The sequence below is a fragment of the Danio aesculapii genome, chromosome 23 (genome assembly GCF_903798145.1).
Source record: "Danio aesculapii chromosome 23, fDanAes4.1, whole genome shotgun sequence".
NCBI lineage: Eukaryota > Metazoa > Chordata > Actinopteri > Cypriniformes > Danionidae > Danio > Danio aesculapii.
Window position 1 is genome coordinate 48864030 of NC_079457.1, and position 22500 is coordinate 48886529.

The window sequence follows — 22500 nt, forward strand, 5'->3', positions numbered from 1 at the left end:
CCCTGCGTGTGTGTTTCGTCATCAGTTCTCTGTTCTCCGCTGAGTTATGTAACACACACACACACACACACACTTCCTTAGCAGACTATATGTGCTGAATGTAAACACTTCATTTCCATATCATCATCACTAGCCATCGTACCGTACGTCTCAAGAACAAGTGCAGACATGCTGAGAGCAGATGTGGAGCAATCCAAGCCTGATTTCGCAGTACAGTGACTCAAGATTAGATTATTTTAGCCCAGAGACAGGAAAACTCCACGTACCTTTCGGGGTTTTACTTATCCTGGTGGTCGTGACTGTCCAATGCCTTTATAACTGATGCCCAGCCACCACGCATACCCTGTTTATCCGTCAGATGAGGGAGACAAATGTTTGTTTTGTACAACATCAGAAGCGAATATGAGCTATTTGTACTTTAAATTAAATAGATTTAATCAGATCAGAAAGATGGCACAAAAATATCACTAAATACATATATGTATATATGGGTGAAACAATGTTCCATCATCATTGTACATGACATATAAATAATATTGAAAGACTGCGTATAGCTTTTACCTTGACTTCATAATAATGCACTCCGTATGTGGGCAGTGACTGGACCAGAGTCATATACCTGAAACAAACCAAAAAAGTGTCTGTCAGCACACTGGACTGAGTGGGCGTGACATGTTCAGCAGCCTATCATAAATCAGGTCTGTCCTGATTTGGGCATGACGCATTTTAACAGCAATCAAAACCAGGTCTGTCTTGATGTGGGCGTGACTGCCCTGATGTCCTGCCCCCAGCATGTGTTTCAGCAGCCAATCAAAATAAGGTCTACCCTGATGTCCCACCCCCCATCAGGCCTGAGTATCTTGGGCTGTGGACGGTGTTAAGATGTATTGTTCTCTGATGAGTCCACCTTCACTGTCTTTCCCACATCTGGGAGTTACGGTGTGGAGAAGCCCCAAAAAGAGTCCCAACCAGACTGCGGATGCCCAGAGTGAAGCATGGGGGTGGATCAGTGATGGTTTCTGCTATGTTTCAGCAGCCAATCAAAACCAGGTCTGTCCTGAAATGAGCGTGACATGCTTCAGCAGCCAATCATAATTAGATGTGCCTTGATATCCCACCCGCACCACAAATCAGACTTTCGGTGTGTGTGACGTATTTCAGCAGCCAATCATAAATAAGTTTTAGCTTGATGTGTTCATGATGGGCTTCGACAGCCAATCATAAATAAGGTCTGTCTTGATGTGGGTGTGACGTTTCGGCAGCCAATCATAAATCTGGTCTGTTCTGATGTGGCAGGTCTGCCCTAATGTCCCGCCCCAAGCACACATCAGGCCTGAGGACAGTTTTCATGACAGTTTTATGCAGCCAATCATAAATCAGGTCTGCCCTGATGTCCCACCCCCAGCATGTGTTTCAGCAGCCAATCAAAATAAGGTCTACCCTGATGTCCCACCCCCCGCATACATCAGGCCTGAGGTGCCTTGGGCTGTGGACGGTGTTTAAAGATGTATTGTTCTCTGATGAGTCCACCTTCACTGTCTTTCCCACATCCGGGAGAGTTACGGTGTGGAGAAGCCCCAAAGAAGAGTCCCAACCAGACTGCTGATGCAGAGTGAAGCATGTGGGTGGATCAGTGATGGTTTGTGCTAACTTTCAGCAGCCAATCACAATCAGATCTGTCCTGATGTCCCCGCCTCAGCACATATCAAGCTTGAGAAGTGGGTGTGGCGTGTTTCAGCAGCCAATCATAAATCAGAACTTGTGTCCCGCCCCCAGAATCACATATACTCACTGCACTATGGCCTGCCCTCTGGAGAGCCCCTTCAACAGCCTGTACTGCTCCATCACTCGCTCCTCACTGAAAAACAAGACACAAACAAGATGTAAATCATCCGTATATGATAGATTAAACACATTACAAGGACAACACTACAGATGACGTGCCACTTAATGCAGTTTTCACTAACATAGATATATAGATCATATTTTAAAGCTGCTGTATGTAAGATTTTGGCACTTGTAAAGCATGAAAATACTGTATGTTTGCAGATATTTCAGAAACATGCTAAATGAAGATACTTGTGTATCTGAAAAACAATGCTAAAGTCATTTATTATTAAAATGATTAAATTAATAATAATTCAGACTCCAGACTCTATTTATTTTAAACTATATACAACACTCCTCATCTGGATCTTAGTATATTATGTAGAACAGTGTGTTATATTTAAATAGCCATTTAAAAAAAACATACAAAATAGTGTGTTTTACCAGTATGCCAGGGATGGATGCTCCTTCAGCACTTTAGTGGCAGCACTGGAAATTTCTTCAGGTCTGCTCTGGTGTTTTCATCACTAAAACCAACACAAAACTCATCATCATCATCATCATTATGTAAACCCCATTAGCAGATGATGTAGCGATGAATTATAATTGCACCAGTAATGGGTACAGTCATATAACAAGTGTCATCATTTTGAACACAATGATTAGACCACGAACAGCTAATTAAGAACAAAACTTACAGATGCGATTATGAACTATGACAGAACAGTTTTGGGGATTATCTAATGCTTTAAGGCGGCAGAGGTTGTCAACTTTTCGCCCCGAGAGCCCTGCTATTAAAAGACAGACTGACATTATTCCATTATTCTTATCTCATGCTGACCTTCATTCTCAATTAACAACCTTTAATGTCTTACTGTATATGTACGGATTTTTATTTATTAACTGTTGCCACGAATGAACAGCTTGTACTAAAATAAAAAGAAAAGCTTTCCAATTCAGAAGTGTGAGAGATTTAATTAATCAGTAACTGATAACAAATTACACAACAATCAGTACCATCATCTCTTATATTACACATTTATAGTCATGAGTATAATAAAACTCCGAAATGATAAAAAGTACACACCTTGTATAGTCTCCTTTAGACTCCTGTAAAAGAAAACAGGCATTTAATACACATCACAGACTCTCATAGTTATCCATTTTTTCTTTATGCCAAAAATCATCAGCATATTAACTAAACATCTTCTTCCATATAAAAATCTGTCAATTTACTACAGTTAATATATCACAATGTCATTTTATTAGTATTGTGCATTGCAATTTTTTCAAGTATTTAGATTTTTATGAACTGTCAGATTCCAGATATTTAATCCTAACAAAGTATACATAGTTTACATATTATGTACATATCAACGTCTACGTTTAACAATTCTGATAGTCTTACCTGCAATGCATGAGCTGCTAATTTAAAAACCAGCTCACTCTCCACCTCAATGTCACCCTGTAGACAAACAAGCAAAACTTCACTTCAGGATGCCACCTTTATTAAATCAGTGCTGTGAATAACAATGCTCTGAAATCATACTCATCGCATTTGTCTATCAATATCATGAACAATGAGTGTCACAGATGTAGAATCAATACTGCGTGTGATATTCCTGCCTCGGGCCTTCAATTGTATTGGTAAGATGGCTGAGCTCATGAATATTCATTAGGATATAAACGAATCATTTAAATTGATCTTTCGAAACAGGCTGTTATGTATATGAAGTCAGTGTATATGAGTCAGTGTAATATAATCAGTTGTTGGGAGAGTGTTGGAGATGAAAGAGCGTGTTTTCTACAGGTGGTTTGTCAAGCCCACTCACCTGTGTGAGGCCCACTCAGAAATGCATAATGTTTTGAGGTATTTCTGTGTCATTAAATACATTATAATGAGCGTGGTAGAAATTCTGATGTTTCCTTTTTTGCATTTTTCAAGACATTTGTTTGTATGTGCAAACATTAATTAAACATTTTAATAACACTATTGCGTAGTCCAGACTGTGGGCTCTATTTTAACAGTTTAGGCACAAAGTGTAAAGCTCATGGTGCAAAAGCATTAAGGGCGTGTCTGAATCAACTTTTGCTATTTTAAGGATGGAAAAATAAGCTCTGGCGTATCTAACAGGGTTGAGCTTATTCTCTTAATGAGTTCTAGGTGTGTTTTGAGCAGAACGTGCATTAAACCAATCAGAGTCTCGTCTCCCGTCCCTTTAAGAGTCAGTTGTGTTGCTCAGCATTTGCTATTTACATGACAGACTTTGTAAGTGTAAAAGCTGAACACTTCATTAACGAGAAAACAGTTAAACAGAGCATCTGCAGCGCGAGGATAGGAACAAGCCTCATCCATTCAGCCTCTTTACTTTTTCTTTACTTTACTCCTTTAATTTGGTGGAGTAAGGAAACGTTGGAAACTAACTCCACTGAAGACGTCCATTATCCTATATATTTAATTTCCTTTGTTAAGCGCAAAGATTTACTTTAAAGCTATTTCTAAACTCAGTTCCAATCTCCAGCAAAGGAATAATGAACAATAATAATGAAGTGTGGTCAAAACACCAAACTAAGCTGGACTTTAGAGCAGCTTTTAGGTCTATTTCAGTTCCTCAAAATAGCAAAGCACCAACAATGCGCCTTAACACACCTCCTTTATAGACCAGCACACAGAGTCCACAAAGTGACACAAATGGATTTACTATTTAAACAACGTGGCGCAAAACATGAAAATTAGGGTTGTGCTGGTCTGAAAATAGCAACAAATCACGCCAAACATGTCTTGCACCTTATTGCGCCGCGTGTACTGTATGATAGGGCCCATCATGTCTTCATTTCTATGTATTTATTTAATGTCGCTATATACAGTACACTATACTCTTATTATATGCACTTGCATTATATTTCCACTTATTCAATATATTTTGGTTCATTCGGAAAACAAGGGCATACCAGAGAAAATGACACATAATACTTTACATGAGTCATGATGATGGTTTTTGAAAATGAAACTAGTAGGATAACAATCTACACTGTACAATAAGGCTGCGTTAAGCCTCAGTCAATCACACGAGTGTGTCATAATTTCAGCAGGATTTCCTTGATGTAGGGTGTTGCAGGGATTCGTAAACGGCAAGTGGGTGTCGTGACTCAAGATTCAATAGTTTCTTCTCGTGTAATGTGGCATAGTTAATGCAAACCGATACCATGCCTGCGACGGCTCACGACACCATCGCAGAAAGTCTAACATGTTTAATTTTTCTCGTTCTTCATGACGAGTTCCGTCACGTGGGTGTGAATGTGCACGGGGCTCCCTCCCGTTGCAAGGCGAGAGGGGAGTTTGAGCTCAGGTAGATCTGGAGAACTCCCCCGCTGTATAACCAATGAACAGCCAGTGAATGCTCTTGAGAGATAACCATTTACTAGGAGCATGTCTATGGTGCCGGTTTGGATTAGTCAATTAACTTATGTTGCATGTTTTTTGGACGGTGGAGGAAACCAGGGAACCCGGGGGAAACCCACGTGAGCACGGGGAGAAATGCAAACTCCACACAGAAATGTCTGCTGGTTTGGTAAAGCCTAGAACCAAGACATTCTTGCTGTGAGGCAACAGTGCTAAGCACTGGGCCACCGTGTCACCCATCTAGGAAGAAGGAGGAGTAGGGGTGGATGGGGGCATTCTTCAAAACGAAGATAGCGGTGGTACGTAACCCAGGGTATTTGTAGTAGCTTAGGAGTCGTCTGATTGGTGCATTGAGAATTGGATAATGCAGATCCAGCCGCTAGCAATCATAAGCACGTGATCCTCTCCAAATTAGTTTATAAATCAACTTCGCTTAGTAATTGCTTCAGTGTGATTGTATCACAAATCTCAGTTATGTATTTGCTAATTTTTTATATGGCATCATTTTAAAGATTATGTGTAGAGCTCTGATTTTTCCTCATGTGCTTTTTCATTTTCCTCCTCACACGCGGCAAGTTTAGGCATTCTGTCAACACGTGAGAGCATGCAAACTCCACACAGAAATGCCAGCTGGTCCAGCCAGGACTCGAACAAGTGACCTTCCTGCTGTGAGTCCACAGTGTGACACCACTGAGCCACCGTGCGACCTCTTATTATATTATATCATATATGCTAATTTTCTGAATTAATCTGTGTGTTAATCAACAGCACGTTTCAGATGCCAACCTCAATCTTCCTTGTGCTGAGCTGAAACATTGCTTTAGTATCACTGACAACATTATTACAGCAAAAACAGGCTCAAAATATCAGGCGGCCGACCTCTATTTTTACTCTCTTAAAGCAGAATGATTAAGTCTGGATCTTCAGGTATTGGCAGTTTACTTCAGTCAAGTGCTATTCTAACAGAGTTTGTGCAGGATATGTACAGCAGATAGCTCGCCTGTTCTGATCCGAGTGCAAATGACGCACTTCTACAGCTCTCAATAAATTAAAAAAGCTATTTAAAAACAACAGTCATATAATATTTACATTATTCTGTGTTTTGCATGTTTCCCTATTAATGATGTAAAAAATGGCTAGTTTCCTTGACATTCGGAAACTATGAAATGACATTCAGTTATGTGCGCGCGTCTCGTTTTCTTGCTTTCATTTTGTCCGTTTTCGGCACAATAATATGATGCAGACAGTTTTTTGAGGTCGGTAATCCACTTGTATTTGTGGTCACTGTTTCTCTGGAACTGAAAGACATCTCTGAGTTATGTCCATGTCCTCCACATCTGTCCTTAAGGTGCTTCTTTTCTGCTTTCTGTCTTTTAGTCCTCCAGAGTCGGCAAACACTGCAGTCGATTAGCTGCTGTTTCAGCGTGGCTCTGTGATTGCACTGTAAATTAGACCAAGATATAAATGAGTTAGCTAGTTAGAATCAAACTACAGCTTTTGTCAATGTAGAACACTTCTTATACGTTGGTGAACTTTGAACAAAACTCTTAAGAGCACACTCTACTGAAAAAAACAGCTTAAACCAGCCTTGGCTGGTCTTAGCTGGTAGACCAGGCTGGTTTTAGAGGGATTTTGGCCATTTCCAGGCTGGTTTCCAGCCTGGTCTTAGGCTGGAAGATGACCAGCTAAAACCAGCTATGTCCAGCTTAAGCCAGGCTGGTCAGGCTGGTTTTAGCTGGTCATTTTCCAGCCTGACCGGCTAAGACCAGGCTCGAAATGGCTGGAAACCAGCCTGGAAATGGCCAAAACCCCTCTAAAACCAGGCTGGTTGACCAGCTAAAACCCAGCAGGGCAGCAGTTCATTTCAAATTTAAAGAAACATAACAGATAAAACATGTTTACAGAGTTAAACAGTTGAGTTTGATTATTTCTGAATCCATTCAACCAAAATCAGGGTCTGGCGGGAGCACTTTTGGCTTAGCTTAGCATAGATCATTGAATCAGATTAGACCATTAGCATTTCACTCAAAACTGTAAAAAAATATATATTTTTGGAAATGGGCTCATTTAAACAGTTGAGTTTGATTATTTCTGAATCCATTCAACCAAAATCAGGGTCTGGCGGGAGCACTTTTGGCTTAGCTTAGCATAGATCATTGAATCAGATTAGACCATCAGCATTTCATTCAAAACTTTAAAAATATATATATTTTTGGAAATGGGCTCATTTAAACAGTTGAGTTTGATTATTTCTGAATCTATTCACTGATCTCTGGGTCCGGCAGGAGCACCTTTAGCTTAGCTTAGCATAAATCATTGACTCGAATTAGACCATTAGCCTTTTGCTCAAAAATGTAAGAAACACTGCATGTTTTTTGAAAATATGCTCATTTTACAGAGTTAATCAGAGTTTTATTATTTCTGAATCCATTAAACCAATCTCCGGGTCTGGTGAGAGCACTTTTAGCTTAGCATAGATCATGGTATTCAATTAGACCATTAGCATATTGTTGCAAATTTTAAGAAACACTGCATTTTTTTTGGAAAATAAGCTCATTTTACAGATTTAAACTGTTGAGTTTGACCCTGTTTGAAACCATTCAGCTGATCTCTGGTCTGGCGGGAGCACCTTTAGCTTAGCATAGATCATTGAATCAGATTAGACCATTTGCCTTTTGATCAAAAACATAAAACACACTGTATGCAATACACTGCATGTTTTATTTTTTGAAAATGAGCTCATTTTACTGAGTTGAACAGCTGAGCTTTATTACTTCTGAATCCATTCAACCAATCTCCAGTGCTGGTGGGATCACTTTTAGCTTAGCTTAGCCTAACATAAATCATTGAATCAGATTAGACCATTAACATTTTGCTCAAAATGTAAAAACATAGCATATTCCTTTTGGAAATAAGTTCATTTTACAGAGTTAAACAGTGTTGTTTTATTATTTCTGAATCCATTCAACCAGTCTCTGGGTCTGGCTGGAGCACTTTTAGCTTAGCATAAATCATTGAATCGGATTAGACCATCGGCATTTTGCTCTAAAATATAAGAAACACTAATGTTTTATTTTTTTGAAGATAAGCTCATTTTACAGAGTAAATCAGCTGTGTCTTATTATTTCCGAATCCAATCACCAATCTCCGGGTCTGGCGGAGCACTTTTAGCTGAGCTTAGCATAGATCAAACTCAATTAGACCTTTAGCATTTTGTTTTAAAATTTAAAAAACGCCGCAAGTTTTATTTGGAAATAGGTTAATTTTACAGAGTCAAACAGTTGAGTTTTATCATTTCTGAATCCATTCAACTGTTCTCTGCTTCTGGTGGGCATACTGTACTATTAGCCTAGTTTAGCTTAGCACAGATCATTGAATCGAATTAGACCATTAGCATCTCGCTCAAGAAAAAAGCTGGACTCTTCTGTAGTTACATCATGTAAGTATTTATGTAGAACATAACAGAAGCTGTGGTCAGAGATCATAAATGTCAGTCATTATGTGTTTATATGTATGCCTCAAGGTTTATAAGGCTGGTCTCTATAAGGTGATATTAATGAGCAATACTTGACCTGTCCAGTGTGCTCTTCAGTTTTCTGTGTCGGAGCAGCTGGCCACAGCTCCAAACACCTCCAGCGGCTCTGAAGTGTGAGACGCCGCTCCTTCTGATGGAAACCGGCTGTAAAAACACAAACATTAACCCTTCTGTTGACTTACAGGCCAAAAATCACCCGGCGGCATTTTAACAACAGAAAAACGAAACGAATGTTTGTTTTTTATCTTGAGATTTGGTGACATTTTCTAAAATGACCCCAACATTAGAAAACTATAGGAAATAATAATAATATAAATATTATAGGAACACAAAAAATCCTTGCTCTGTTAAACATTATTTGTGAAATATTTAAAAACTTCACATTAATTCTGACTTCAGCTGTACATCTAAACCCTTAATGAACATTTGTAGAGCTGATGCATAGCCAGCCTCGCACACGTGTGTCTCCAGGCTTCTTCTCACCTGCTGTGTGTTGGACTGCGGCTGTATGCAGGACTATAAGCCCCAGCGCTCAAGGGACCGTCCGGCAGTTCTCCATCAGCCAGACCCACGGCTAAATGATTCTGCCAGTTTCCTCCTCCGCTGGCAGTCGACGACACTAGTGAGAAACAGAGGTGTGATGTGTTAAACAATGTTCAGTTACATCAGAAGAATGCAATGATATTGTGCTGAGTTTGGTCAGTAGAGCTTTGGTATACGGTTACAATCCCAGCAAGCATTTTCAGTTCCTTTATAAGGAAGTTGAGCATAAACAGCCATGCAGTGCATTATGGGATTGAACAGCACGCGTTATAGGATTGAAAATGGAATTAAGAGTGCCAGAAAATGAAATGAAAGACGCTTCCAACTTTCTGATAGCAAAGAATAACTTTAGGCTGTGTGTCCACCGAAGTGTCTTTGCACTGCAGAAATGCAAACGCTTTTCTAAAAACTCTCCGCTACAGAGTATCCCTGCTGTACCGTTACAAGTTTAAGTCTTTAGCAGATTATTTGTTGACAGTTCTGTAGTTGGACGGCTAGCTCAAATGACACACAGCTCAAGAAAAGAGGCTTCGATGAACAATCAGTCTAATAGATGTCTAATACACATCTAAACACAGACATCTTGGCTAAAACAAGGTGAAAATCTAATACTAATACTACAAAACTAGACTAGTTTAGAGTAATTATCGTCTAATAGAGTAGTTTTGTGTTCTGCAGTCCAGTAGAAACTCTTTCATGACCTTCAACCCAGTGGATGGGCACCCTGCGCTAGTCTACAGTATGTATGTTTGATATTAAGAAGTGTACTCACCTGAGGAGAAGGAGTTGGTTCGACTGGAGTGGCTGAAGGGTGCGGGCAGCGTCTGGTAGCCCAAGCTGTGCTGGGAACCGCGGTCATACTTGTAGGTGTACACACAGCTGATAGGTGCCCGGTCCTTGTGCCCAGCGCTGCGGTTGTACCATCCCTTCAAATGCTCTGCCACCAAAGCCCTGTACATGTTCTTCGTCAGCACCTCATTCAAGGGTCCCTGCCTTCCTCTAGGGGGCCTCACGGTGGCGTATGGATTCTGTGACAAATTATCTGAGCCCTCTGTTCCATAATGCCTGTTGCGACCACGGCCCTGGTAGCCATGTGAAGGGTAAGTGGGATTGATGTTATAGTGACCCTCCAGTTCGCTCTCGTAAACATAAGCTCCATTAGAACAAGGCTCATAATCGAAGCCAGGATACCAGCGACGTAGTAAGCAGTTGGTCCGTAGTGGTTCTGCTGGTAGCAACTGGAGTTTTGAGGGACCAGGTTAGGCATGCTGCCTGTATTGCCATAGATCTCCACTTTGCGGTGGAGCCGGTAGTCGTGGGAGTGTGAGTCCAGGGTGCGGTAAGGAGGAGTGGCCGAGCAGGGGAGGCAGAAGTCCATGCTGGACATGCTGGTATAGGAGGAGCAGTCGTCCAACACCTCAGTGCTGTTGCTGTGGCGGGAGGGAGACAGCGGGAAGACGGACTTGTTTGCACAGTGAGAATGGAAAAGTTGTGACTGAGACTCCAAACTGCCGCTGCGATGCCGGAAACCTCGGATGTGACCTTCCGACCTACAGGAGAAATAAATATGTCTTGTTTATTTGGGTGAAAAGAGTGCACTGACTAAGCTAAATGAGTGGTGACCACTCATCCTCCTGGTGATCTTAATGAGCTAGTTTGGGTTTGTTAAATCAAGATTGGAGCTAAAGTTTGCAGGAAGGCAGATCTCAAAAGAATAAGATTAAGCACTCTTGACCTAATCTACTTGCAGTCTAGATCGGGAAGGGTAAATTTGGTTCCGAGGAGTCGCAGCATTGCAGAGTTTTGCTCCAACCCTAATCAAATACACTTGAACAAGCTAGTAAAGGGGCTAGAGAATTACAGGTATCTTTCTCAAAACTCTGTAGAACTGTGTCTGGGGCTCCAAACTGTCCCTGCGATGCTGAAAACCTCGGACGTGACCTTCCGACCTACAGGAGAAATAAAAACCTTGTTTGTTTAAGAGTTCACTGACTAACTTAAACCTGTGGTGACCACTCATCCTCCTGGTGATCTTAATGAGCTAGTTTGGGTTTGTTAAATCAAGATTGAGAGCTAAAGTTTGCAGGAAGCAGTCTTAAAGAATAGATTAAGCACTCTTGACCTAATCTACTTGCAGTCTAGATAGGGAAGGGTAAATTGGTTCCGAAGAGTCGCAGTTTGCGAGTTTTGCTCCAACCCTAATCAAATACACTTGAACAAGCTAGTAAAGGGCTAGAGAATTACAGGTATCTTTCTCAAAACTCTGTAGAACTGTGACTGGGCTCCAAACTGTCCCTGCGATGCTGAAAACCTCGGACGTGACCTTCCGACCTACAGGATAGACAAAAAATGCTTGTTTGTTTAAGAGTGCACTGACTAACTTAAACCTGTGGTGACCACTCATCCTCCTGGTGATCTTAATGAGCTAGTTTGGGTTTGTTAAATCAAGATTGAGCTAAAGTTTGCAGGAAGGAGATCTAAAAGGAATAGGATTAAGCACTCTTGACCTAATCTACTTGCAGCCTAGATTGTGAAGTGTAAATTTGGTTCTGAAGAGTCACAGTCGAGTTTTGCTCCAACCCTAATCAAATACACTTATACAAGCTAGTAAAGGTGCTAGAGAGCTTCAGGAATTTTTCTCAAAACTCTGCAGAACTGTGACTGGGGCTCCAAACTGTCGATGCAATGCTGGAAACCTCAGAAAAAAATGTCTTGTTTGTTTGGCGAAAGAGAGTGCACTGACTAACCAAAATAAGAGGTGCCTAGTCCTGTCCCCGGTAATATACCAATTCAGCCTCACTCCAACACACTGGTCTGTATTCATCAAGGGCTCCTGAAGATCTTATTGAGATGGTTTGTGTGTGCTGAATCAAAGTTGAAGCTAAACTTCGCAGGAAGGCTGATCTTTAGGATTCAGCATTCTTGACCTTCACTACTTGCATTGACAGTCTTCACAAAAACACAATGGGTGACCCGCTATAATTAAGGGCTGATGTGAAAATGATGGAGTAGATCCAAAGAAGTGTCATGATTTGGAGACAAATCATTATAAAGGGAAGGCGGTCAGCAGTTTCACCATCTTTTCAAGATTGGGTTACGGAATTAGGGAAAGTGGCAGCATATGAAAGACTGACATACAGACTACTTGATGAATTGGAAGTTTATCAGAAAAGGTGGGGAAAATATTTACCGTTCTAAAGGAGACTGAATAAGCTATTTGGGTCCCAATTTATATTTATTTTTGCTTCACTTTTTCTTTGATTACTTGGCATACACAAATAAATACAATGTACAGTGTTCCTAATGTATTGCAGAACACTTATGGTGCTCTTGAGGTGGATAAAGGTCAGGTTAAGGGCAAATTTGGTGGTATGGGTAGGTTTAAGGGTGGGTTAAGGTGTAAAGGAGGTCACCAGTGTAACGAATGTTATTACAAGCTGTTGTGAGCCTTTAAACTTTTGCATTCTGTAATTGCTCTGACAATAACAGTTCTGAAACGCTAGCAGGCAGTGGGGTTTCTGTGTTACTGTGTCAAGTTCATTCACCAGTGTGCGGTTCATGCTGAAAATGCATGCAATGCTACAGTAGAGGTAGCTTAAACTTACACTAATTCCAGGAAGAAAGAGTTGACAACTTTGAACAACTTTAATCATAAAATAAACACAAAATACAGGTTTGTTACTACTGGAGTATATAATAAGTATAACAATAAGTATCCTACAGGACTCAACACTTGTTAAAGACTCGTCCCACCTGCTTCGCACTGCTCCCACAGCTCTTACCCCTCCAAATCACCAATCACGGGTTATGCGACTGTGCGACCGCGGACCTACTCTGTCCACTCGATCAATAAGTATAACTTCGCCTTAAGTTGGCCTTAACCTTGAGGAGCCACAGTCCTGCAGAGTTTTGCTCCAACCATAATCAAAGACATTTAAAAAACTTGTTAAGGTGCTAGAACGCTAGGTGGGTGAGATTCTCTCACGTTTCTCAAGGTATTTCTCAAAACTCTGCACAACTGTGATTCTCCAGACCAGACTTGGACATGAAGAAACTGTAGAACTGCACCACAATTCTAGGGTGCAGTAAGTGGTTGTGCTGAATTTGCAGATGGTTTCTGAGTGGCTGTTAGCGGGATCTTACTGAACTTACCGAAGTTGGCTGCTGCTATAGGCATTACGGGGCAGGACTGGGGTTTGTGGTAAACTGCGAGGGTCCTTCGGCATTCTGGATAAAGTTTTGCAGGGACTGCTCTGGGCAGAGAAAACCTCTCGAGGGGTATAATAATGTCCAGGCCCTTGGACCTCATGATCTAATCTGAAAGAGAAATGTCCAGTGGTTACTAAACCAAGAGCTCAAACAATGAGAGTTGATATAAACATTTCAGACCAAAATCAAAAGACAAAGGAGCGAGAATGTTTGTGTATGAGGACAATTATGCCTTATATTTTACATTAATTTGAGTTTGAGTTTATTGACTGGGATAGGCCCTTGAGATGAACCATGCCAAAAATATACTAGAGCAATAATAATATAATAATAATATCTGAATACAATCATTCTTTTTGGATAAATTAAATGTTACGCAAGTGCTACCAGGTCTGATAATACTTCAAAATAATCTGAATAATGGTGGTAGGGTGGCTCAGTGGTTAGCACTGTCGCCTCACAGCAAAAAGGTCACTGGTTTGAGCCCCAGCTGGGTCAGTTGGCATTTCTGTGTTGGGGTGGGTTTCCTCCGGGTGCTCCGGTTTCCCCTCACAGTCCAAACACATGTGCTATAGGGGAATTGAATAAGATAAATGTATGGGTGTTTCCCAGTGTTGGGTTGCGGCTGGAAGGCCATCCGCTGTGTAAAACATATGCAGGATAAGTTGGCGGTTCATTCCGCTGTGGCGACCCCTGATGAATAAAGGGACTAAGCCAAAGGAAAATGAATGAACTTGTGTAGGAAGTGGATATAGATGTTTTGGATTTATACACATGGTGTATGCACATTTCCGCCCCTGTTTAGTGCATACGCCACGTTTATAAATGGGTCCCCAGCGCTCGTTCTTGACATTTGTGTTGTTGATACAGTAAGTGCAGGTATTACTGTGAGTATTCGCACCTGTTCAGAGCTCTGTCGTGGTGTGTGTCGCTGGATGAAGATCGTCTCTCGGGTCGAAATCCAGCCCAGATGAGGACAGAGGAGGACTGAGACATGGCGAACACTGCACTGACCGAGAACGCGGCCTCTGACCTTCATCATCTGAACACACAGATTACAGTTAGTGACTGACTCTGCTGCATTTGGTTTACAAATACAAGTTAAAGGGCACCTATTATGCAAGGGGTTTAACCCCAGTTGTGTGTCAGCAGTGTGTGTGTCTCCAGCAGTCTCTAATGGTGAACAGTAATGAAGTGTGTTTGTTCTAATCAGACTTGATGCAGAAACACTTTGATTGACATTCTCCCTTTGTACGTGTCATCATAGGGGGAAAGCCCCGCCCACTAGTGCCCCATCTCTCCCTTATTAGCATAAACAGCAGCCCTGAGTGAGAAGCAGCCGTCTGTCCATTAGCCATTAGAGTGTTTGAGCTGCTGAAGATAATGTCAGCACAGATAACACTAGTCTGATAGTCCTGTTCAACCTGCGTTTATTAAAGAGCACTATCTCATTTGAATTTAAGCGACAGTCACCAAAACAAGGGGACAGTTCATGCAAAAATGTATTTTTACTCGCTAATCACTCTCTCTTCAAGTGTTTCAAACATCTAGGCCTTTCTTTCTTCGGTAGAAACAGAAAAGAAGATATTTTTAAAATGCTGAAACCGGTAACCATTGACTTCAATATTTACTAAAAACAAATGCTATGTCATTCAGTCATTCTTAATATGTGTGTTTAGTAATAAACACAAGTAGTAATAGGATAAAGTAGTAATAGGATAAAAAAAGTCAGAAATGTTTAAAAAATAAAGGATGACAGAATTTTCGTTTTTGGGTGAACTGTCCCTTTAATGGTTGCTTTTGCATGATCAATGATCTGTTATGACTGTGTTAATGAGCACGTCTCAGTGCCTTCAGCGGGGAACACTGCTGATGGAGAAGCACTGGAAGTGAGGTATGTGTTTGTAATAAATCTTAATTACATCGCACAGAGAGCTGATAGTGGTTTGATAATTGATATCATTACCGTCATCGAGAGGAAGACTATCGCACAGAGAGCTGCCTCGGACTGAGCCAGTTCATCTATGGAGGAAAACCACAAAACCATTGAGCAGAAGTTAAAGCAACGTCAGTCAAATGCTTAACTGATTTAACAGCATGACAAGATTAATCAAAATATTGCATTTATAGTTAGTAAATCTATTAAGCCCTTTTCGTTGATGAACATTTTCCTTCAGCTTAGTCTTATTCTATTTCAGAGATCACCACAGTGGAATGAACCACCAACTATTCCAACATATGTTTTATGCAGCGGATGCCCTTCCAGCTGCAACCCAGTACTGGGAAACACCCATACACACTCATTCACACTATTTAGTTAATCAATTCCCCTATAGTGCAGGTCTTAGGCTGTGGGGGAAACCGGAGCACCTGTAGGAACCCACACCAACACAGGAGAACATCCCCTTTTTGTTTTTAACATTTCCCTTTTTCTTAAGGGGATAGGTCACTCAAAACTGAAGAGTAGCATCATCTAACCCCAGACTTCACTTGGTTAAAAGCTATTGAGTTTCTCTGTTGAACACAAAAGAAGATATTTTGAAGAATGCTGGAGGTTGGCACCCATTGACTTCCAGTGTATTGTTTTTCCTACTATAGGAGTCAATGGTTACCAGCTTTCAGCTTTCTTCAAAATATCTTCTTTAGTGTTCAACTGAAGAAAGAAACTCATAAGGTTTATAACCATATAAGGGAGAGGTAATGGTGAGGTAATTGTCATTTTTGGGTGAACCATCCCTTTAGGCACTTAAAAGTAACACACTAAATCCACAACCACATGTAAAATGTGTTGATGTATATATGAAATATTGTACAGTATAAGCCACATTCAATATCAGAGTAAAACTGCACTTAACAGCAAGCTAAATGCAATTAAACAACAAAACATCATAGTTTTTTAAATATATAATTTACTTATTATTTACTCACCTTCAGGTGATTCCAAACCTTTGAGTTCAAAAGAGATATTCGAAGAATGTTGGAAATCTGTAACATTGACTTCCATAGTAGGAAAACAAATACAATGAAAGTCAATGGTTACCAGGTTTTCAGCATTCTTCAGAATATCTTCTTTTGTGCCTAACAGGAGAAAGAATCGCATGAAGGTTGAATTTTTTTTTTATTGTTTTCAGATGCCCATTAGAGGGCGCTGTCCTGTATTTTTATACGTCTGAAATGCTTTACTCACGGTGCGTTTTGTTGTACATTTCAGATGGCAAATCCATTAGAGGGCGCTGTTTACATATTGCTCATTTGAAATTTGTTATTAAGATTGCGTTTTGTTGTAAGACTGAGATGACAATCCACTAGAGGGGCGCTGTCTATATGTTTGTGAATGTGGAATACGTTACTTAGCAATGTTTTGTTGTACATTTCAGATGACAAATCCACTAGAGGGCGCTGTCTATATGTTTGTGAATGTGGAATACGTTACTTAGTGAATGTTTTGTTGTACATTTCAGATGACAAATCCACTAGAGGGCACTGTTTACATTTTAATGAGTCTGAAATATGTTACTTAAGGTACTTTTTATTGTACGTTTAAGATGACAAATCCACCAGAGGGCAGTGTCTACTTTTTGTGAATGTGAAATACGACACTTAGGGTAGTTTTTTGTATGTATAAATTGGCAAATTCCAAAGAGGGCACTGTCTACATTTTGCAAATCAGAAATACTTTACTTAGGGTACATTATGTTGTACATTTAAGATGACAAATCCTCTAGAGGGCACTGTTTACATTTTTGCAAATGAAATACGTTACTTAGGTAATTTGTATTGCACATTTCAGATGACAAAATCCACTAGAGGGTGCTGTCTACATTTAATGAGTCTAACATACATTACTTGGGGTACTTTAATGTACATTTCAGATGACAAATCCACTAGAGGGCGCTGGCTACATTTAATAAGTCTAACATACACTACTTAGGGTACTTTTTATTGTACATTTCAGATGACAAATCCACTAGAGGGCGCTGTCTACATTTAATGAATCTAACATACACTACTTAGGGTACTTTTTATTGTACATTTCAGATGAAAACTCCACCAGACGGCACTGTCTACATATTTTTGAATGTGAGGTATGTTACTTAGGGTACGTTTTTTGTACGTTTAAGATAGCAAATCCCCAAGAGGGCACTGTATACATTTTGCAAATCAGAAATCCTTTACTTGCAGTACATTTTGTTGTACGTTTCAGATGACAAATCCACTGGAGAGCATTGTTAACATTTTTGCGAATGTGAGATACATTACTTAGGGTAGTTTGTATTGCACATTTCAGATCACAGATCCACTAGAGGGCACGGTCTACATTTTAATCTGAAGTACCTTAGTGTACATTTAGTTGTACGATTCAGACACACATCCTTGTACACGTCCAGGAGAATGCGGCGCTAGTCATACAGATCAGCTAGCGAACCACTGACCAAAGCCCTAACCTAAACCCTATAGTGTTTACATAAGCAGACGTAACAGAACAGTGCACTGCAATCACAGTTTTACTCGAACCCGAGCGCTCTGCAGCACAAACACTGTGCAATGAAATGAAAAATGAGCTATGAACAAACTGACCATGCCAGAAAGTGTCCAAAGGAGACAGATTGGGGATACAAACATATTCAACTACAAATCATAGACCGAAGGTGTTTCTGGTTATTTACTCAATGTTGTGCAAACAGCTGGATGAAAATAATCCTTTATTCATCAACAATATCCCCCTGTAAATATCTGTAGTGTGAAAAGCAACAAAAGTAGTTGCCGCCACACTGCCCCCTAGTGTTCATTTCACCCAGAAACTGCAGTCAAATGTATGTTAAAGTACTTTTTTTTGCAGATTCGCAAAGCTGAGAGTTGTTGAAAATGGCATTGCTCTATGCTTTAACCAACTCATACGCTTCTAAATTTGTCCTTAAATTTAACCTCAACAGCAGCAAAAATGTTCTGCGATTCATCATGAACACACAGCAGGTACTTTATAGCAAACTTTTGATCAGAATACACTACATGCACATTTCTCTTGGTGTTGGAAATACAGACACGGCCTTGATGATACGACTAAGAGACAGCCTGCAGATAAAGATATGATGAATTCTCTCTCACCGGCGATGATCACAGAGGCTCTCTGCGTGGGTTTTTGTCCCTTCTTCAGCCTGTATTGGGTCATTTCATCTCGATCTCCTGCAGTTTCTGCATGGCGTCCAGACAGTTCCTCCGTCTTTTTTTCCGCACTAATTTGGAGATGTCAGGCTCCGCCGCCAGCTTCTTGGCCGCCTCCACGATTTTCTGCTGCAATGCCAAAGCGGCTCTCCAGATTTCTGAGATACGGGTCCTGGAGGAAGAAGATAGAAATGCCAATCAGTCAGTCATTTATATGTGTTTATTCATAAACATGTCCAAACATGTTAATATGTACAGCGGAACTCAGAATTATTAGCCCTCCTGAATTATTAGCATTTTTTGCTGTGTATGGTAATAGGCTTCATCACACTGTGACATAAGACACATGATATAACTCTCACTGTGGTGTCTTTCAAGCCATAAACCATTACAAACAGATCAGGGTTTGTTTTCCCACCCAATAAATTAGCAGAAATCTACAGAATATTAGCAAGACTGGTCTCCAATGCAAGGACACATGCTAGAGTTTGTTTGTTTATTTATTTGTTTATTCATGTGTTTATTCATTCATTCATTGTTTGTTTATTTATTTATTTATTTGTTCATTTATTTATTTGTTTATTCATGTATTTATTCAGTCATTCATTTGTTTATTTATTCATTCTTTATTTATTCATTCATTCATTTGTTTGTTTATTTTTTGTTTATTCATGTATTTATTCAGTCATTTGTTTGTTTATTTTTTCATTCATTTATTTGTTTATTCATTCATTTGTTTGTTTGTTTATTTATTCGTTTGTTTATTGTTTGTTTTCATTCAAACATTAATTTGTTCATTATTCGTTCATTCATCCTTTATCTGTTCATTCATTTGCTTATTTATTTGTTTGTTTATTTGTTTATTCATGTATTTATTCATTCATCATTTGTTTATTTATTCATTCATTTGTTTAGTTATTTATTTATTTTTTCTTTGTTTATTGGTTTATTTTATTCATTTGTTCAGTTGTTTAATTATTCATTCATTCATCCTTTATTCAGTCATTAATTTTCTTTTCGCTTAGTCCCTTTATTAATTTGGGGTCGCCACACAGCGGAATGAACCGCCAACTTATGCCCTTTCAGCTGCAACCCATCTCTGGGAAACATCCATACACATTCACACACATACACTACAGACAATTTAGCCTACCCAATTCACCTATAGCGCATGTGTTGGACTGTTGGGGAAACCGGAGCACCCGGAGGAAACCCACACCAACACAGGGAGAACATGCAAACTCCACACAGAAACGCCAACTGACCCAGCCGAGGGTCGAACCAGCGACCTTCTTGCAGTGAGGCCACAGCACTACCTACTGCACCACTGCGTTGCCCCTATTTGTTTATTTATTCATGCATTTGTTCATTTGTTTATTTATTTATAATTTTTTAATTCATTCATTTGTTTGTTTTTTCTTTTGTTTGTTCATTTATTTATTTGCTCACTCGTTTGTTTATTTATTTGTTTATTTAAAATGTTTTCCATTCACTCAGTTGTTCATTAGTTTTTTGTTTGTTTATTCATTCATTCATTTTCTTTAGTCATTAATTTGTTCATTCGTTTGTTTCTTTATTTATTCATATATTCGTCTGTTTATTTGTTTATTCATTCATTTGCTCATTCATTAGTTTTTACTTTTCTTTTGTTCGTTCATTTAATTTATTCATTCCTTTGTTTATTAATTTATTCCTTCACTCGTTTATTTATTCCTTCATTGATTTGTTTATTCCTTCATTTCTTATTTGTTTATTCAGTCCGTCAGTCAGATGAGCTGCAGTGTCTCAGTAATTCAGCCAAAGCCTCAGGGTCTGATGTATTTCTCAGTTCAGGAAAGCGTTGCTGTGTGTTTCAGGCTCACCTCATTATATGGGAAAAGGTCGTCCAGTTTAAAGGCCGTCCCGACTCTCCTGCGCACATGAGGAGGGGTTTCTCCTTTAATAAGCGGATACTCTTTCGGGAGTTTGCCAGTGAGCTCCTGGTGATAAAAATAAATAAATAAACAGATCAGATCAAGCATACTGTAAATGAGTGAAAGTCACATGAAAGATGGTGTGTGGATCATATTTCAAACCAAAATCAAAAACCTAAATTATACTTTATATTTGTTTATATATATATATACAGTTAAAGTCAAGATTATTCGCCCTCCTCTGAATTTTTTTCTGATGTTTATTTCATTTATTCATTCATTATTCTTTGGTTTAGTCCCTTTATTCATCAGGGGTCGCCACAGCGGAATGAACCGCCAACTATTCCAGCATATGTTTTACGCAGTGGATGCCCTTCCAGGTGCAACCCAACACCGGGAAACACCCATACACACTCAGTCACACACATACACTAAGGCCAATTTAGTATAGCGCATGTGTTTGGACTGTGAGGGAAACCGGAGCACCCGGAGGAAACCCACGCCAACACGGGGAGAACATGCAAACTCCACACAGAAACACCAACTGACTTGAACCAGCGACCTTCTTGCTGTGAGATGACAGAGCTAACCACTGAGCCACTCTTATTTTATTTTAATACTTTATTAAATAAATCAAATAATCCAATTATTTTATTTGTTAACATGCTCGTTATTTATCTGAAACTAAGTGAATTTATTCCAATTATTTTATTGTACTTCTAATTAAATTAGTAGTAATAAACTAATTAAATAGAGTAATCTATTCATGTTATTGTTAATGTGTTTGTTATTTATCTGAAACTAATTTAATTTAATCTGGTTATGGTTATGAGAGCCTGAAGACAGACAAAACTAATAATAAGACTATAATATCTGCAGGACTTTCTCTGGCAAAGGAAAAAAGAAAATAATTTGTCCACAATAAACACTCAATATTAAATTCTTGTTTACAGAATAATTGCCTATATGTCTATTCAAGTGTACAGGCTATTTGATGTTATTTATCAGACAACATCTTTAGTTTGAGTACAAAACAGCAGTACACAGATATTGGTTTTCTCTTACGGCTTCCCGCAGGCATATTTCTTTCAGCTCGGTCAGTTTTTGGCTCAGTATGTCCTGAATGTCTCGCTCCTTCTTTCTCAGCTCCGCAAGCTTCTCTTTTTTCTGCTCGTCGTTCATTTCTGAATCAGCCGAACCTGCGAAACAAAGAATGCATTCGCAATAGAGGAAAATAGAAAGAGTGTGTCCAAACTACACACGACAAGACTCCAGTGACAAGCAATGTTTCTGTCTGCGCCAAAAGCCATGCGACAGAATTATTTCAATAGCAGCCGCTGCACTGAAAGGGTAAGGGTTCTAATCTAATGGATACACATTAACCGCTCTTAAACATTATTAATAGGCTACTGAGTGACTGATATTGGTTCGCACTGAATCTCAGTTCTGACGTTCATTTTCAAAGTATCTGCTAGTTATTTAAGATCTGCTGCTGCTTCAGTACGGCAATACATGTCACGTAAAACTGTATTTAAATGACACTCGCCGCATTTAACACTGAATAAAGCACATAATCAGTACCTGAGGTGATCTTTGTCATGGTAGTTTATGTTGATATTCTGCTGCGACGGCGCAAAAATAGAAAATAGAAATTTTGTGTTGCTGTTGCAGATGGTCAGGACAAAAACTTGCTAATGGTCTAATCCGATTCAATGATCTATGCTAAGCTAAGCTAAAAGTGTTCCCGCCAAACCCAGAGACTGGCTGAATGGACTACAACGGTTAACTGTTTTACTCCAAGTTTCTTAGAAAATTAGTTTCCTAATTAGGTGTAGAGTTTCATTGAGGAGCAGATGTTGAACCATGCTGAGGGAAAGATGTGATCGTGTACCTGTGGAAACCAGACT

At 39.6% G+C, this 22500-nt stretch overlaps 1 protein-coding gene and 1 pseudogene across 1 annotated transcript in view; both read right to left on the minus strand.

Moving 5' to 3' along the window:
• The window catches only part of LOC130216848 (FERM domain-containing protein 4B-like), a 30158-nt pseudogene extending 25122 nt beyond the window's left edge, over window positions 1-5036 (minus strand).
• Window positions 5037-6657: 1621 nt separating this feature from the next.
• Window positions 6658-22500, minus strand: part of LOC130216806 (FERM domain-containing protein 4B-like) — a 36585-nt gene continuing 20742 nt past the window's right edge. Inside the window, 16 exon segments of the mRNA XM_056448689.1 lie at window positions 6658-6671; window positions 8803-8909; window positions 9249-9384; window positions 10081-10500; window positions 10503-10858; window positions 13461-13625; window positions 14419-14467; window positions 14470-14559; window positions 15484-15519; window positions 15522-15539; window positions 18624-18695; window positions 18698-18818; window positions 18820-18852; window positions 20543-20659; window positions 21659-21792; window positions 22485-22500. The exon segment at window positions 22485-22500 is cut by the window's right edge and continues 123 nt beyond it. Of these exon segments, the coding sequence (XP_056304664.1) occupies window positions 8819-8909; window positions 9249-9384; window positions 10081-10500; window positions 10503-10858; window positions 13461-13625; window positions 14419-14467; window positions 14470-14559; window positions 15484-15519; window positions 15522-15539; window positions 18624-18695; window positions 18698-18818; window positions 18820-18852; window positions 20543-20659; window positions 21659-21792; window positions 22485-22500 (1854 nt within the window). The 3' untranslated portion in view covers window positions 6658-6671; window positions 8803-8818.